The 20,218-nt window shown below is 53.4% G+C and overlaps 1 protein-coding gene across 1 annotated transcript in view; it reads right to left on the bottom strand.

Moving 5' to 3' along the window:
* LOC134353478 (myosin-binding protein C, cardiac-type-like) overlaps nucleotides 1-17,421 on the bottom strand; it is a 111,498-nt gene extending 94,077 nt beyond the window's left edge. Inside the window, exons 1-3 of the mRNA XM_063061481.1 lie at nucleotides 17,411-17,421; nucleotides 16,636-16,799; nucleotides 8,136-8,268 (exon numbers count right to left, since the gene is read on the bottom strand). Coding sequence (XP_062917551.1) covers nucleotides 8,136-8,268; nucleotides 16,636-16,799; nucleotides 17,411-17,421 — 308 coding nt within the window. The remainder of the gene's footprint in view (nucleotides 1-8,135; nucleotides 8,269-16,635; nucleotides 16,800-17,410) is intronic.
* Between the last annotated feature and the right edge of the window lie 2,797 nt (nucleotides 17,422-20,218).

Below are 20,218 nucleotides of genomic sequence, written 5' to 3'. Positions count from 1 at the left end.
ATAAGAACTAAAGAAGGGAATTAGGAAAGCCAGGAGGGCCCATGAAATGTCTTTGGCAAGTAGGATTAAGGTGAATCCCAAGCCATTCTATACATACGTCAAGAGCAAGCGAATAACTAGGGAGAGGGTAGGACCTAAGACCATAAGGCATAGGAGCAGAATTAGGCCATTCAGCCCAAAAAGTCCACTCCACCATTCCATCATGGCTGATCCTGGATCCCATTCAACTCCATACACCTGCTGCTTCACCATATCCTTTGATGCCCCAACCAATCAGGAATCTATCAACTTTTGCTTTGAATATACCCACGGATTTGGCCTCCACTGCAGTCTGTGGCAGAGCATTCCACAGACTCACCATTCTTTGGCTAAAAATATTCCTCCTTACTTCTGTTCTAAAAGGTTGCCCCTCAATTTTGAGGCTGTACCCTCTAGCTCTGGATACCCCACTAGAGGGAACATCCTCTCCACATCCACCCTTTCTAGTCCTTTCAGCATTTGGTAGGTTTTAATGAGATCCCCCCCCCCACCCGCATTCTTCTAAATTCCAGTAAGTACAGGCCCAAAGCTGCCAAAGGCACTTCATATGTTAACCCCTTCATTCCTGGAATTATCCTCGAGAACTTCCTCTGGACTCTCTCCAATGACAACACATCCTTTCTGAGATAAGGGGTCCAAAACTGTTGACAATACTCCAAGTGCAGCCTGACTAGTGTCTTATAAAGCCTCAGCATTATCTTCTTGTTTTTATATTCTATACCCCTTGAAATAAATGCCAACATTGCATTTGCCTTCTTACCACAGACTAAACCTGTAAATTAACCTTCTGGGAGTCTTACACGAGGAATGCTAAGTCCCTTTGCACCTCTGATGTTTGAATTTTCTCCACACTTAGATAATAGTCTGCACTATTATTTCTTTTACCAAAATGCATTATCATACATTTCCCAATACTCTATTCCATCTGCCACTTTTTTGCCCATTCTTCCAATGTGTCCAAGTCCTGCAGCAATCGCATTGCTTCCTAAACCTAACCCACGACTGTGTTGCCACACACAGCTCCAATATGCTGATCAAATTAGCAGATGACACGACATTGATAAGCCTTATTTCCAACGATGAGACAGCCTACAGAGAAGTCAAAGCCCTGACACAGTGGTGCCAAGAAAACAACCTCTCCCTCAATGTTGAAAAAATGAAGGAGTTGACCATGGATTACAGGAGGAACGGAGACAGGCTCGCCCTTATTGACATCAATGGGACTGTAGTTGAGAGAGTGAGTAGTTTCAAGTTCCTTGGTGTACACGTCACGGAGGATCTCATCTAGACTGTACACACTGGAGGTGTGGTGAAAAGAACACAACAGCATCTCTTTTACCTCAGATGGCTGAAGAAGTTCAGCATGAGTCCCCAGATCCTCAGGACATTCTACTGGGAAACCATTGAGAGCATCCTGACTGGCTGTGTCACTGCCTGGTATGGGAACTGTACTTCCCTCAATCACAGGTCTCTGCAGAGAATGGTGCGGACAGCCCAGCGCATCAGTATATGTGAACTTTCCTTCATTCAGGACATTTAACAGCAGCAGGTGAGTCAGAAAGGCCTGGAGGATCATCAGGGACTCCAGCCACCCCGACCACAAACTGCTTCAGCTGCTTCCGTCTGGTAAACGGTACCGCAGCATTAAGGTCAGGAGCAACAGGCTCTGGGACAGCTTCTTTCACCAGGCCATCAGATTTATCAATACACATTGATCTGATCACATATCTGACTGTACATACATGTATACAAAACAATTATGTATACAATCTCAGTGTTTGGGCAATATCCTCCCACATTTCCCTTCCTTATTGCTTGTACATTGCGACAGAGACGCAACATAAAGATTTTACTCCCCCATGTTTTGAGATAGATGTAAGAAATAAAATCCTAATTCTAATTCTACACTAACCCTCCATCAAGGTAGCTTCATATCATCCACAAACTTTGCCACAAAACCATCAATTCTATTATCTAAATCACTGACAATCAATGTGAAAAGTGGTGGTCCCAATACAGACCCCTGAGGAACACCACTAGTCACTGGCAGCCATGCAGAAAAGGCCCCTTTTATTCCCACTCGCTGTCTCCTGTCTGTCAGACGTTCCTCTATTCATGCCAGTATCTTTCCTGTAATGCTATAGGATTTTAAACTTGTTAAGCAGCCTCTTGTGAGGCTCCTTCTGAAAATCTAAGTAAATGGCATCCACTGCCTCCCCTTTGTCCACCTGCTTGTTACTTCCTCAAAGAACTCTAACAGATTTGTCAGACAAGATTACCCTTTACAGAAACCATGCTGACTTTGGCTTATTTTATCATTAGTTTCCAAGTACCTTGAAACCTCATTCTTAATAATGGACTCCAACACTTTCTCAACAACTGAGGTTAAGCTAACTGGCCTATAATTTCCTTTTTTTTTTGCCTTCCTCCCTTCTTAAAGAGTGGAGTGACACTTACAATTTCCAGTCCTCCAGGACCATGCCAGAATCAAGTGATTATTGAAAGATCATGACCAATGCATCCGTTATCTCTTCAGCAACCTCTCCCAGGACTCTGGGATGTAGTCCATCTGGTTCAGATGACTTAAGACCTTTGAGTTTGCCTGACACTTTTTCCTTTATAATAGCAATGGCACTCACTCTTGTTCCCTGACACTCACAGACCTCTGGCACACTGCTAGTGTCTTACACAGTGAAATCTGATGCAAAGTACTCATTAAGTTCATCTGCCATTTCTTTGTCTGCCGTTACTACCTCACCAGCATCATTTTTCGAAGGTCCAATATCAACTCTCACCTCCTTTTTATTCTTTAAATAATTGAAGAAAATGTTTAGTCCTGCTTTATATTTTTGGCTAGTCAGCGTTCATATTTCATCTTTTCCTTTCTTATAACTTTTTTTAGTTGCCTTTTGTTGGATTTTAAAAGCTTTCCAATCATCCAACTTCCCACTCTCTTTTGCTATCTTTCCTTGGCTTTTATGCAGTCCTCAACTTCCCTTGTCAGCCACAGTTGCCTACCCCTGTCATTTGAGAACTTCTTCTGTGGGACATATCTATCCTGCGCCTTGTGAACTATTCCCAGAAACTTCAGCCACCTCTGCTCTGCTGTCATCCCCACCAGTATCTCCCTCCAATACACCTGGGCAAGCTCCTCTCTCATGCCTCTGTAATTCCCTTTATTCCATTGTGATACTGATACATCTGACTTATGCTTCTCCCTCTCAAATTGCAGTGTGAATTCAATCATATTATGATCACTCCCTCTTCAGGGTTCCTTTATCTTAAGCTGACTAATAAAATCAGGGTTATTACACATCACCTAATCTAAGGAAGCCCTTCCCCTAGTGGGCTCAAGCACAAGCTGTTCTAAAAAACCATCTTGTAAACATTCAACAAATTCCCTCTCTTGCAATCTGACACCAACCTGGTTTTCCAATCCCCTTGCATATTGGTCCCTCATTACAATTGTGACATTACCCTTATTTTCCAGGTCCCTTTGCAATCTCAACCCCACATCTTGGCTACTTTTTGGAGGCTAATATATGATTTCCATAATGGATTTTTGACCCCTTGGGTTCAAGTGCAACCTATCCCTTTTGTACAGGTTATACCTGCCCCAGAAGAGATCCCAATAATCCAGAAATCTGAATCCCTGTCCCCTCTCCAATTCTTCAGCCAGGCATTTATCCACCACCTCATTCTGTACCAATCCTTACTGTCGTGTGGCTCAGGCAGTAATCCCAAGATTACTACCACTGAGGTCCTACATCTCAGCTTCCTTCCTCACTCCTTGTATTCTGTGTTCAGGAGCACTTCCCTTTTTTTTTACCTGTATCATTGGTAACAATATGTGCCACGAATTCTGGCTGCCCACCCTCCCTTTTCAAGATATTATGGACACGCAAAGATGCCGGAGAGAACTTTTACTTGTATGCGGAAAGTGTGACTGAAGGACTTAATGACCACTTTGCATCAGTATTTACCAAGGAAAAGGACATGGAGGACCAGATCAGTGTTGAGTGCATAAATACGTTAGGGCATTTAGAGGTCGAAGAGGAGGAAGTGTTGGGTTTCCTAATGTGTATGAAAGTGGATGTCCCCAGGGCCTGATGGGATTTACCCCAGGTTATTGAGGGAGGCAAGAGATGAGATTGTTGGGCCCTTGACTGGTATCTTCATGTCCTCTCTATGCACAGGCAAGGTCCTGGAGGACCTGTGAGAGGCTAATGATGTACCTCTATTTAAGAAGGGAACAAGGGAAAATCCTGGAAACCAAAGACTGGTGAGTCTCACATCAGTTGTATAGAAATTGGTGGAGAAAATTCTTAGGGATAGGATATATGAGCATTTGGAAATCCGTGGCCTAATTAGGGAGAAGCAGCATAGCTTTGTGCGTGGCAAGTCGTGCCTTACCAAGCAGATTGAATTTTTTGACAAGGTGATGAGAAGGATTGATGTGGTAGGGCAGTGGATGTTGTCTACATGGATTTTAGTAAGGTGTTTGTAAAGTCCCTCATGGGAGGCTAATCCAGAAGATTATGATGCACGGGGTCTGCGGCGGATTGGCCATCTGGATTCAGAACTGGCTTGCACACAGAAGACAGAGGGTAATGGTTGAAGGGATTTATTCCAGATGAAGGTCTGTATTTAGTTGTGTTCCACAGGGATCTGTGCTGGGACCTCTGCTGTTTGTGATGTATATAAATCACCTGCATGAAAATGTAGATGGGTGGGTTAGAAAGTTTGCAGGTGATACCAAGATTAGTGGAGTTGTGGATACTGTAGAAGATTGGCAAAGCACACAGTGCAATATAGATCAGTTGCAGATATGGGCAGAAAGAAGGCAGATGGAGTTTTAACCCAGATAAATGAGAGGTGTTGTACCTTGCAAAAAGACTGTTAAGGGCAAGATCCTCAATACTGTTGCTGAGCAGAGAGATCTTGGGGTCCAAGTTCAAAGCTCTTTGAAAGTGGCTACACAGGTTGATAATGTGGTTTAGAAGGCTGATAGAATGTTTGCTTTTAGTAGTTGAGGTACTGAGTTCAAAAGTCAAGAGGTTTTATGTTGCAATGTTACAGAACTCTGGTTGGGCTACATCTGGAGTATTGCACACAGTTCTGGTCGGCCCACAATAAGAAGGATTTGGAGAGGGTGCAGAAGAGATTTACCAGGATGCTACCTGGTTTAAAGGGCATGTGCTAACATGAGAGGCTGGACAAACTTGGATTGTTTTCTCTGGAGCACTGGAGGTTGAGGGGAGATCTGATTGAGGGTTAAAAGATTATGAGAGACATTGGTGGAGAAGACAGTGAATATCTTTTTCCCAGGGAAGAAATGCCTAATACCAGAGGGCACGCATTGAAGGTGAGAGGAGGGTAGGTTCAAGGGGGATGTGAGGAGTAAGTTTTTTACTCAGAGAGTGTGGATGGCTGGAATGGTGGAAGAGACAAATGCATTAGAGGCTTTTAAGAGATGTTTAGAAGGCCACATGAATATGAGAAGTTGGAGGGATATGGACATTGTGTACGTAGGAGGGATTATTTTTTGGGGATTTGTTGATTCACTCATTAGCTCTTTTGGCACAATACTGAGGACTGAGGGGTCTATTTCTGTGCTGTCCTCTTCTATGTTCCACAGTCTATGACCTATGACCTGCGGCCTGAGAAGCTGCACCAGAACTGCCCAGTATTTATAGCTTCGTACATTAAGATAAAGCCTAAGCAAGTGCTAATGATGCTCAGTACAGCAGTATGCCCCTGACCTCTCCAGTCCCAGCACTTACACTGTCCCTATCAACGAGGAAATCAGAGTGGGGACAGGAGAAGTTATGGAGGATTGGAGAGTTGAGGACGTTGCTCCCTTATTCAAGAAAGGGAGCAGAGATAGCCCAGGAAATTATAGACCAATGAGTCTTACTTCAGTGGTTGGTAAGTTGATGGAACGGATCATGAGAGGCAGGATCTACGAACATTTGGAGAGGCATAATATGATTAGGAATAGTCAGTATGGCTTTGTGAAAGGCAGGTCGTGCCTTAGGAGCCTGATTGCATTTTTTGAGGATGTGACTAAACACATTGATGAAGGTAGAGCTATAGATGTAGTGTACAGGTATGGATTTTAGCAAGGCCTTTGATAAGGTACCCCATGCAAGGCTTATTGAGAAAGTAAGGAGGCATGGGATCCAAGGGGACATTGCTTTGCGGACCCAGAACTGGCTTGCCCACAGAAGGCAAAGAATGGTTGTAGACGGGTCATATTCTGCATGGGGGTTGCTGACCAGTGGTGTGCCTCAGGGATCTGTTCTGCGACCCTTACTCTTCACGATTTTTATGAATGACCTGGATGAGGAAGTGGAGGGATGGGTTAGTAAGTTTGCTGATGACGCAAAGGTTGGGAGCCTTGTGGATAGTGTGGAGGGCTGTCAGATCAGGGCATTGATAGGATGCAAAACTGGGCTGAGAAGTGACAGATGGAGTTCAACCCAGATAAGTATGAGGTAGTTCATTTTGGTAGGTCAAATATGATAGCAGAATATGGTATTACTGGTAAGACTCTTTGCAGTGTGGAAGATCAGAGGGATCTCGGGGTCCGAGTCCATAGGACGCTCAAAGCAGCTGCGCAGGTTGACACTGTAGTTAAGAAGGTGTACGGTGTATTGGCTTTCATCAATCATAGAATTGAATTCAGGAGCTGAGAGGTAATGTTGCAGCTATATAGGACCCTGGTCAGACCTCACTTGGAATACTGTGCTCAGTTCTGGCCGCCTCACTACAGGAAGAATGTGGAAACCATAGAAATGGTGCAGAGGAGATTTACAAGGATGTTGCCTGGATTGGGGAGCATGCCTTATTAAAACAGGTTGAGTGAACTCGGTCTTTTCTCCTTGGAGTGACAGAGGATGATAGGTGACCTGATAGAGGTGTATGAGATAATGAGAGCCATTGATCGTGTGGATAGTCGGAGGCTTTTTCCCAGGGCTGAAATGGTTGCCACAAGAGGACACAGGTTTAAGGTGCTGGGAAGTAGGTACAGAGGAGATGTCAGGGGTAAGTTTTTTTATGCAGAGAGTGGTGAGTGCGTGGAATGGGCTGTTGGCAACGATGGTGGAGGCGGATACCATGGGGTCTTTTAAGAGGCTTTTGGATAGGTAGATGGAGCTTAGAAAAAAAAAGGGCTATGGGTAAGCCTAGTAATTTCTAAGGTAGGGATGTATTCGGCACAACTTTGTGGGCCAAAGGGCCTGTATTGAGCTGTAGGTTTTCTATGTTTCTATGCAGGAAATGGAGACAGGCTTAGGCAGCAGTGGCACTGTGTGTTGGATACCAGATTCACCAGCTGGCAGGAAAGGATGGGGTGTGGTGAGGGTGGAGTAAGGAAAAGAGAGCAGGGTGGGGGAGACAGAGGGGGGGTCGGAGAAAGGGGCTAGCTGAGACAATGTACACTACACTAACACAGAAGAGTCTGACATACTTGCTGCATCGATGTTGGTGCCCAATGCAAATTGGCAGAGAGAGGGCACGAGAAGGAGGTAGAGAGGGGATGTGGAGCACAGAGGGAGAGAGAGAGATAGAGAGGAGAGAGCAGAGAGGGAAAGACAATGAGAGGGGAGGGGAGAAGGTAGAATGACAGGTGGGGAGGAGAGAAGAGAGAGAGATAGGGAAGGGAGAGGGACAAATGAGGGTGGAGCGGAGAGTAAAAGGTGGGTAGGGGAGAAGGGAGAGAGACAGATGAGGAGGGGAGAGGGGAGAGGTGGGTACGAGAGAAGGGAGAGAGAGATGGGGAGTAGAGAAGGGAGGGAGAGAGAGGAATGAAAAGAGAGAGAGAGATTAGTAGATGAGACTATGCTGTACAAACCCATAGAATAACTTGTCCCCTTCAAACTTGTAACATTTAGCCCATCACAACACAACATTCTCAACCAAACATTACCCCTCCCCCTCCTACCCTCCCCAAAACAACCTATTCTACCCAGTGCTACAAGTTCCACACACCACATACTCCCTTCCAATCACCCTCACTCTGTCTCCAGTAACACTGCCCACCCCAGCCTGGGCTCCCTGAGGCCTCTACCCCAGGACGCCACCCCACCACTCACCTGCCACTGACTTGGATCTCTTGCCCGTTCTTCATCCATTTTACCTCTGCGGATGGGTCGGCCAGTTCCACCACCAGCTTCAGCCTCTGGCCCTTGTCAACCTGGTAGGCAGCGTCTAGCTTCTTCAGGAAGGCTGCAGAGGGAACATACAGTGGATCAGCCAATACAGCCGTCGTCAGAAAGCTGCCCACACCAATCCTCGCAAGTGAAACCCTCATGTACATCCTACACACACACTGACAGTCCACACTGACCCCCCACACTGACCCATCCAACACTGACCCCCCACACTGACAATCCCCACGCTGACACTCCCCCACACCGAACCTCCCACACTGATACCCCCACACTGACTCCGCACTGACCCGCCCACACTGACCCCCCACAATGACCCCCTGCACTGACCCCCCACACTGACAATCCACACTGACACACCCCCCACTGACCCACCCACACTGACCCCTTCGCACTGACACACCCCCACACTGACAGTCCACACTGACCCCCCACACTGACAATCCACACTGACCCCCCCCACACTGACCCCCACACTGACCACCCCACACTGACTCCCCACACTGACCCCCCCCACACTGACACTCCCCACACTGACCCTCCAACACTGACCCCCCCACACTGTGCCGAACCTCCCTCTCAGACTCAGCCTTCAACACTGACCCCCCACACTGACACTCCCCATACTGACCCACCAAACTGACCCCCACACTAACCCCTTCACACAGAACCCCCCATACTGACCCCCCTCACTGTGCTGTCCCTCTCTCTCACACTGCCCCCACACTGAACCTCCCCACACTGACCCCCACACTGACATTCCCCACACTGACACCCCCACACTGACCACCCCACACTGACTCCCCACACTGACCCCCCCCACACTGACACTCCCCACACAGACCCTCCAACACTGACCCCCACCACACTGTGCCGTCCCTCCCTCTCAGACTCAGCCTTCAACACTGACCCCCCACACTGACCCTCCCACACTGACCCCCCTCACTGTGCTGTCCCTCCCTCTCACACTCCCCCCACAATGACCCCCCCACACTGACCCCCCAAAACTGACCCCACAAACTGACCCCCCACACTGACCCCCCACACTGACGCCCCCACACTGACTCCTCCCTACACTGACACTCCCCACACTGACCCCCCACACTGAACACCCACACTGACCCACCCCACACTGACCCCCCAACACTGACTCCCCCTACACTGACACTCCCCACACTAACCCCCCCACACTGAACACCCACACTGACCCCCCCAAAATGACCCTTCCACACTGACCCCACCCACACTGACCCCCCCCATACTGACACTCTCCCACAGACGCCCCCACACTGACTCCCCCCCACACTGACACTCTCCACACTGACCCCCCACACTGAACACCCACACTGATACCCCCGCACAGACCCTCGCACATTGACCCTCCCACACTGAACCCCCACACTGACCCATTCCACACTGACCCCCCACACTGACCCCCCACAATGACACACCCCACACTGACCCCCCCACACTGACCCATCCCACACTTACCCCCCACACTGACAATTCCCACACTGACAATCCCCACGCTGACACCCCCACACTGACTCCGCACTGACCTGCCCACACTAACTCCCCACAATGACCCCCTGCACTGACCCCCCCACACTGACCTTCCCTCACTGTGCTGTCCCTCTCTCTCAAACTCCCCCAACACTGACCCCTTACACTGACCCCTCAACATTGACACTCCCACACTGACACTCCCCACACTGACCCCCCCTCACTGTGCTGTCCCTCCCTCTCAAACTCCCCCAACACTGACCTCTTACACTGACCCCTCAACATTGACACCCCCACACTGACACTCCCAACACTGACCACCCCCACATTGACTCCGCACTGACCCGCCCACACTGACCCCCCACAATGACACACCCCACTCTGAACCCCCCCACACTAACCCCTCCATACTGACTCCCCACACTGACTGTCCGCACACTGACCCCCCCATGCTGCCACCACACACTGATGTTCGTCACATTGACCACCCCACACTGATTCCCCCACAATGACCCCCCCACACTGACCCCCCCACACTGACCCTCCCACACTGACAATTCCCACGCTGACACTCCCCCACACTGACAATCCCCAAGCTGACACCCTCACACTGACTCCGTACAGACCCCCCACACTGACCCCCCACAATGACACACCCCACACTGACTCCCCCACACTGACCCATCCCACACTGACCCCCCACAATGACACACCCCACACTGACCCCCCCCACACTAACCCCTCCATACTGACTCCCCACACTGACCGTCCCCACACTGACCTCCCATGCTGCCCACCCCACACTGACTTTCGTCACATTGACCACCCCACACTGATTCCCCCACACTGACCCCCCCACACTGATCCTCCCACACTGACCCTCCCACACTGACAACCACACTGACCCTCCCACACTGACAATCCCCAAGCTGACACCCTCACACTGACTCCGTACAGACCTGCCCACACTGACCCCCCACAATGACACACCCCACACTGACTCCCCCACACTGACCCATCCCACACTGACCCCCCACACTGACAATTCCCAAGCTGACACTCCCCCACACTGACAATCCCCATGCTGACACCCCCACACTGACTCCGTACAGACCCGCCCACACTGACCCCCCACACTGACTATGCACTGACCCGCCCACACTGACCCCCCACAATGACACACCCCACACTGACCCCCCCACACTAACCCCTCCATACTGACTCCCCACACTGACCGTCCCCACACTGACCTCCCATGCTGCCACCCCACACTGACTTTCGTCACACTGACCACCCCACACTGATTCCCCCACACTGACCCCCCCACACTGATCCTCCCAGCCTGACACTCTCCACACTGACGCCCCACTGACCCTCCCACACTGACCCCCCACACTGACTCCTCACACTGACCCCCCTCACTGTGCTGTCCCTGCCTCTCACACTACCCCCACAATGACCCCCCACACTGACAATCCCCACACTGACACTCCCCCACACTGAACTTCCCACACTGATACCCCCACACTGACCCGCAATGACCCGCCCACACTGACCCCCCCACACTGACAATACCCACACTGACACTCCCCCACACTGAACCTCCCACACTGACACCCCCACACTGACACCCCACACTGACAATACCCACACTGACACTCCCCCACACTGAACCTCCCACACTGATACCCCCACACTGACCCCGCACACTGAGCCCCCACACTGACCCCCCACACTAACAATACCCACACTGACACTCCTCCACACTGAACCTCCCACACTGACACCCCCACACTGACAATACCCACACTGACACTCCCCCACACTGAACCTCCCACACTGACACCCCAACACTGACCCCCCACACTGAGCCCCCACACTGACCCCCCACACTAACAATACCCACACTGACACTCCTCCACACTGAACCTCCCACACTGACACCCCCACACTGACTCCCCACACTGACCTTCCCTCACTGTGCTGTCCCTCTCACTCACACTCCCCCCACACTGGCACTCCCTACACTGACTCCCCACACTGACCCTCCCTCACTGTGCTGTCCCTCCCTCTCAAACACCCCCAACACTGACCCCTTACACTGACCCCCCAACATTGACACCCCCACACTGACACTCCCAACACTGACCACCCCCACACTGACTCCGCACTGACCCGCCCACACTGACCCTCCACAATGACACACCCTACACTGAACCACCCAACACTAACCCCTCCATACTGACTCCTCACACTGACTGTCCCCACACTGAACCTCCCCACACTGACCCCTCACATTGACCCCCCACACTGATCCATCCCACACTGACCCCCCCACACTGACCCTCCCCACACTGACACTCCCCCACACTGACCCTCCCACACTGACACTCCCCACACTGACACCCCCACACTGACCCCCCTATACTGACCCCCCACACTGACCCTCCAACACTCACACCCCGTACTGACCCTCCCTCACTGTGCTGTCCCTCCCTCTCACACACCCCCCACACTGGCACTCCCCACACTGACTCCCCACACTGACCCCCCCACACTGACACTCCCCCACACTGACCCCCCACACAGTCCCGTCCTTCCCTCTCACGCTCCCCCACACTGACCCCCCACACTGACACCCCCACACTGACCCCCCACACTGACCCCCCACACTGACCTCTCCACACTGACACTCCCCACACTGACCCCCCACACAGTCCCGTCCTTCCCTCTCACACTCCCCCACACTGACACTCTCCACACTGACTCCCCACACTGACACCCCCACACTGACCCCCTCACACTGACACTCCCCACACTGACCCCCCACACAGTCCCGTCCTTCCCTCTCACACTCCCCCCATGCTGACACTCCCCACACTGACTCCACACACTGACACCCCCACACTGCCCCCCACAATGACCCCCCACACTGACACTCCCCACACTGACCCCCCACACAGTCCCGTCCTTCCCTCTCACACTCCCCCACACTGACACTCCCCACACTGACACTCCCCACACTGACCCTCCACACATGTCCTGTCCTTCCCTCTCACACTCCCCCACAGTGACACTCCCCACACTGACACTCCCCACACTGACCCCCCACACAGTCCCGTCCTTCCTTCTCACACTCCCCCACACTGACACTCCCCACACTGACTCCCCACACTGACACCCCCACACTGACCCCCCACACAGTCCCGTCCTTCCCTCTCACACTCCCCCACACTGACACTCCCCACACTGACACTCCCCACACTGACCCCCCACACAGTCCCGTCCTTCCCTCCTCTCACACTCCCCCACACTGACACTCCCCCGCACTGACACTCCCCACACTGACTCCCCCACACTGACACCCCCACACTGACCCCCCACACAGTCCCGTCCTTCCCTCTCACACTCCCCCACACTGACACTCCCCACACTGACACCCCCACACTGACCCCCCACACAGTCCCGTCCTTCCCTCTCACACTCCCCCTCACTGACACTCCCCACACTGACCCCCCACACAGTCCCGTCCTTCCCTCTCACACTCCCCCACACTGACACTCCCCACACTGACACTCCCCACACTGACCCTCCACACATGTCCTGTCCTTCCCTCTCACACTCCCCCACAGTGACACTCCCCACACTGACACTCCCCACACTGACCCCCCACACAGTCCCGTCCTTCCCTCTCACACTCCCCCACACTGACACTCCCCACACTGACTCCCCACACTGACACCCCCACACTGACCCCCCACACAGTCCCGTCCTTCCCTCTCACACTCCCCCACACTGACACTCCCCACACTGACACTCCCCACACTGACCCCCCACACAGTCCCGTCCTTCCCTCCTCTCACACTCCCCCACACTGACACTCCCCACACTGACTCCCCCACACTGACACCCCCACACTGACCCCCCACACAGTCCCGTCCTTCCCTCTCACACTCCCCCACACTGACACTCCCCACACTGACACTCCCCACACTGACCCCCCACACAGTCCCGTCCTTCCCTCCTCTCACACTCCCCCACACTGACATTCCCCCGCACTGACACTCCCCACACTGACTCCCCCACACTGACACCCCCACACTGACCCCCCACACAGTCCCGTCCTTGCCTCTCACACTCCCCCACACTGACACTCCCCACACTGACACTCCCCACACTGACCCCCCACACAGTCCCGTCCTTCCCTCCTCTCACACTCCCCCACACTGACACTCCCCCGCACTGACACTCCCCACACTGACTCCCCCACACTGACACCCCCACACTGACCCCCCACACAGTCCCGTCCTTCCCTCTCACACTCCCCCACACTGACACTCCCCACACTGACACCCCCACACTGACCCCCCACACAGTCCCGTCCTTCCCTCTCACACTCCCCCTCACTGACACTCCCCACACTGACTCCCCACACTGACACCCCCACACTGCCCCCCACAAGGACCCCCCACACTGACACTCCCCACACTGACCCCCCACACAGTCCCGTCCTTCCCTCTCACACTCCCCCACACTGACACTCCCCACACTGACTCCCCACACTGACACCCCCACACTGCCCCCCACAATGACCCCCCACACTGACACTCCCCACACTGACCCCCCACACAGTCCCATCCTTCCCTCTCACACTCCCCCACACTGACACTCCCCACACTGACACTCCCCACACTGACCCTCCACACATGTCCTGTCCTTCCCTCTCACACTCCCCCACACTGACACTCCCCACACTGACTCCCCCACACTGACACCCCCACACTGACCCCCCCCACAGTCCCGTCCTTCCCTCTCACACTCCCCCACACTGACACTCCCCACACTGACACCCCCACACTGACCCCCCACACAGTCCCGTCCTTCCCTCTCACACTCCCTCTCACTGACACTCCCCACACTGACTCCCCACACTGACACCCCCACACTGCCCCCCACAAGGACCCCCCACACTGACACTCCCCACACTGACCCCCCACACAGTCCCGTCCTTCCCTCTCACACTCCCCCACACTGACACTCCCCACACTGACACTCCCCACACTGACCCCCCCACACAGTCCCGTCCTTCCCTCTCACACTCCCCCACACTGACACTCCCCCGCACTGACACTCCCCACACTGACTCCCCCACACTGACACCCCCACACTGACCCCCCACACAGTCCCGTCCTTCCCTCTCACACTCCCCCTCACTGACACACCCCACACTGACTCCCCACACTGACACCCCCACACTGCCCCCCACAAGGACCCCCCACACTGACACTCCCCACACTGACCCCCCACACAGTCCCGTCCTTCCCTCTCACACTCCCCCACACTGACACTCCCCACACTGACTCTCCACACTGACACCCCCACACTGACCCCCCACACTGACCCCCACACTGACCCCCCACACTGTCACTCCCCACACTGACCCCCCACACTGACCCCCACACTGACCCCCCCACACTGACACTCCCCACACTGACCCCCCACACAGTCCCGTCCTTCCCTCTCACACTCCCCCACACTGACACTCCCCACACTGACTCCCCACACTGACACCCCCACACTGCCCCCCACAATGACCCCCCACACTGACACTCCCCACACTGACCCCCCACACAGTCCTGTCCTTCCCTCTCACACTCCCCACACTGACACTCCCCACACTGACTCCCCCACACTGACCCCCCACACAGTCCCGTCCTTCCCTCTCACACTCCCCCACACTGACACTCCCCACACTGACACCCCCACACTGACTCCCCACACTGACACCCCCACACTGCCCCCCACAATGACCCCCCACACAGTCCCGTCCTTCCCTCTCACACTCCCCCACACTGACACTCCCCACACTGACTCCCCACACTGACACCCCCACACTGCCCCCCACAATGACCCCCCACACTGACACTCCCCACACTGACCCCCCACACAGTCCCGTCCTTCCCTCTCACACTCCCGCACACTGACACTCCCCACACTGACTCCCCACACTGACACCCCCACACTGACCCCCCACACAGTCCCGTCCTTCCCTCTCACACTCCCCCACACTGACACTCCCCACACTGACACTCCCCACACTGACCCCCCACACAGTCCCGTTCTTCCCTCCTCTCACACTCCCCCACACTGACACTCCCCCGCACTGACACTCCCCACACTGACTCCCCCACACTGACACCCCCACACTGACCCCCCACACAGTCCCGTCCTTCCCTCTCACACTCCCCCACACTGACACTCCCCACACTGACACCCCCACACTGACCCCCCACACAGTCCCGTCCTTCCCTCTCACACTCCCCCTCACTGACACTCCCCACACTGACTCCCCACACTGACACCCCCACACTGCCCCCCACAAGGACCCCCCACACTGACACTCCCCACACTGACCCCCCACACAGTCCCGTCCTTCCCTCTCACACTCCCCCACACTGACACTCCCCACACTGACTCCCCACACTGACACCCCCACACTGCCCCCCACAATGACCCCCCACACTGACACTCCCCACACTGACCCCCCACACAGTCCCGTCCTTCCCTCTCACACTCCGCCACACTGACACTCCCCACACTGACACTCCCCACACTGACTCCCCCACACTGACCCCCCACACAGTCCTGTCCTTCCCTCTCACACTCCCCCACACTGACACTCCCCACACTGACACTCCCCACACTGACACCCCCACACTGACTCCCCACACTGACACCCCCACACTGCCCCCACAATGACCCCCCACACAGTCCCGTCCTTCCCTCTCACACTCCCCCACACTGACACTCCCCACACTGACACTCCCCACAATGACCCCCCACACTGACACTCCCCACACTGACCCCCGACACAGTCCCGTCCTTCCCTCTCACACTCCCCCGCTCACCACCCAACACCAACCTGTACTTTTCTTCTGCTCCTTCTTCATCCGCTTGAGACGCTTCAGCATCCCCCGCAGGTCGGTGATACCGTACTGGAAAGCGATCTTTTCGTACTGGGACGGCGGTGCCTTCTGCAGGATGTCCCACACGTCTACCTCTGGCTGTACCTCCAGCTTCACATCCCTGTGAGACAGACACCAGAAAGAGGAACGGGGGTGTGGGGGGGAGTAAGAGAGTGATGGAGGAGGGAGGAGACAGTGAGCATCGGTAAACATTGGTGAGAGAGGGATGAAACAGAGAAAGGGGTCAGAGGGGCAGAGGGTTTCATTCCAGTGGGCTCAGAGTCCCTCACTCCTACATATGAAACTCCATCTCCCTTTCACTGAGGCTCCCTGACAACCAGTGGGCCAAGATCTGAGGCTCCCCTCACCTTCCCTGTTCCCACCTCCCACTGGTGCTGACTGTGACCCCACTGCGGAAACCAAAGTGACTGCAGCAGCCAAGTCCTAGAGCAAAGCCAGGACATGACCCCACAATAACAAGCAGTCCATCATCCATCTCACCAGGACACTACCCCACAATAACCAGCAGTCTGTCATCCAACTCACCAGGACACTACCCCACAAAAACCAACAGCCTCAGTCTTCCATCTCACCAGGACACTACCCCACAATAACCAGCAGTCAGGCATCCATCTCACCACGACACTACCCCACAATAACCAGCAGTCTCAGTCATCCATCTCACCAGGACACTACCCCACAATAACCAGCAGTCTCAGTCATCCAACTCACCAGGACACCATCGCACAATATCCAGCAGTCTGTCATCCATCTCACCACGACACTACCCCACAGCAAACAACAGTCTGTCATCCATCTCACCAGGACACTACCCCACAATAACCAGCAGTCTGTCATCCATCTCACCAGGACACTACCCCACAATAACCAGCAGTCTGGCATCCAACTCACCAGGACACAACCCCACAATAACCAGCCTCAGTCATCCATCTCACCAGGACACTACCCCACAATAACCAACAGTCTGTCATCCATCTCACCAGGACACTACCCCACAATAACCAGCAGTCTGTCATCCATCTCACCAGGACACTACCCCACAATAACCAGCAGTCTGTCATCCATCTCACCAGGACACTACCCCACAATAACCAGCAATCTCAGTCATCCATCTCACCAGGACACTACCACACAATAACCAGCAGTCTCAGTCATCCATCTCACCAAGACACTACCCCACAATAACCAGCAGTCTCAGTCATCCATCTCACCAAGACACTACCCCACAATAACCAGCAATCTCAGTCATCCATCTCACCAGGACACTACCCCACAATAACCAGCAATCTGTCATCCATCTCACCAGGACACTACCCCACAATAACCAGCAGTCTGTCATCCATCTCACCAGGACACTACCCCACAATAACCAGCAGTCTGGCATCCATCTCACCAGGACACTACCCCACAATAAACAGCAGTCTGTCATCCATCTCACCAGGACACTACCCCACAATAACCTAAAGCCTCAGTCATCCATCTCACCAGGACACTACCCCACAATAACCAGCAGTCTGTCATCCATCTCACCAGGACACTACCCCACAATAACCAACAGTCTGTCATCCATCTCACCAGGACACTACCCCACAATAACCAGCAGTCTGTCATCCATCTCACCAGGACACTACCCCACAATAACCAGCAGTCCGTCATCCAGCTCACCAGGACACTACTCCACAATAACCAGCAGTCTGTCATCCATCCCACCTGGACACTTACCCACAATAACCAGCAGTCTGTCATCCATCTCACCAGGACACTACCCCACAATAACCAGCAGTCTGTCATCCATCTCACCAGGACACTACCCCACAATAACCAGCAGTCTGTCATCCATCTCACCACGACACTACCCCACAATAACCAACAGTCTGGCATCCATCTCACCACGACACTACCCCACAATAACCAACAGTCTGGCATCCATCTCACCAGGACACTACCACACAATAACCAGCAGTCTTGCATCCATCTCACCACGACACTATCCCACAATAACCAGCAGTCTGTCATCCATCTCTCCAGGACACTACCCGACAATAACCAGCAGTCTGTCATCCATCTCACCAGGACACTACCCCACAATAACCAGCAGTCTCAGTCATCCATCTCACCAGGACACTACCCCACAATAACCAGCAGTCTGGCATCCAACTCAACAGGACTGTACCCCACAATAACCAGCAGTCTCAGTCATCCATCTCACCAGGACACTACCCCACAATAACCAGCAGTCTGTCATCCATCTCACCAGGACACTACCCCACAATAACCAGCAGTCTGTCATCCATCTCACCAGGACACTACCCCACAATAACCAGCAGTCTCAGTCATCCATCTCACCAGGACATTACCCCACAATAACCAGCAATCTGTCATGCATCTCAACAGGACACTACCCTACAATAACCAGCAGTCTCAGTCATCCATCTCACCAGGACACTACGCCGAAATAACCAGCAGTCTGGCATCCAACTCAACAGGACTGTACCCCACAATAACCAGCAGTCTCAGTCACCCATCTCACCAGGACACTACCCCACAATAACCAGCAGTCTGTCATCCATCTCACCAGGACACTACCCCACAATAACCAGCAGTCTGTCATCCATCTCACCAGGACACTACCCCACAATAACCAGCAGTCTCAGTCATCCATCTCACCAGGACACTACCCCACAATAACCAGCAGTCTGTCATCCATCTCACCAGGACACTACCCCACAATAACCAGCAGTCTGTCATCCATCTCACCAGGACACTACCCCACAATAACCAGCAGTCTGTCATCCATCTCACCAGGACACTACCCCACAATAACCAACAGTCTGTCATCCATCTCACCAGGACACTACCCCACAATAACCTAAAGCCTCAGTCATCCATCTCACCAGGACACTACCCCACAATAACCAGCAGTCTGTCATCCATCTCACCAGGACACTACCCCACAATAACCAACAGTCTGTCATCCATCTCACCAGGACACTACCCCACAATAACCAGCAGTCTGTCATCCATCTCACCAGGACACTACCCCACAATAACCAGCAGTCCGTCATCCAGCTCACCAGGACACTACTCCACAATAACCAGCAGTCTGTCATCCATCCCACCTGGACACTTACCCACAATAACCAGCAGTCTGTCATCCATCCCACGTGGGCACAACCCCACAATAATCAGCAGTCTGTCATCCATCTCACCAGGACACTACCCCACAATAACCAGCAGTCTGTCATCCATCTCACCAGGACACTACCCCACAATAACCAGCAGCCTCAGTCATCCATCTCACCAGGACACTACCCCACAATAACCAGCAGTCTGGCATCCATCTCACCACGACACTACCCCACAATAACCAACAGTCTGGCATCCATCTCACCACGACACTATCCCACAATAACCAGCAGTCTGTAAATCCATCTCACCACGACACTACCCCACAATAAGTAGCAGTCTGCCATCCAACTCACCAGGACACTACCCCACAATAACCAGCAGTCTGTCATC

Source organism: Mobula hypostoma, chromosome 11 (assembly GCF_963921235.1).
Source record: "Mobula hypostoma chromosome 11, sMobHyp1.1, whole genome shotgun sequence".
In the NCBI taxonomy this organism is placed as follows: domain Eukaryota; kingdom Metazoa; phylum Chordata; class Chondrichthyes; order Myliobatiformes; family Myliobatidae; genus Mobula; species Mobula hypostoma.
This window is presented reverse-complemented; position numbering and strand designations above follow the sequence as displayed.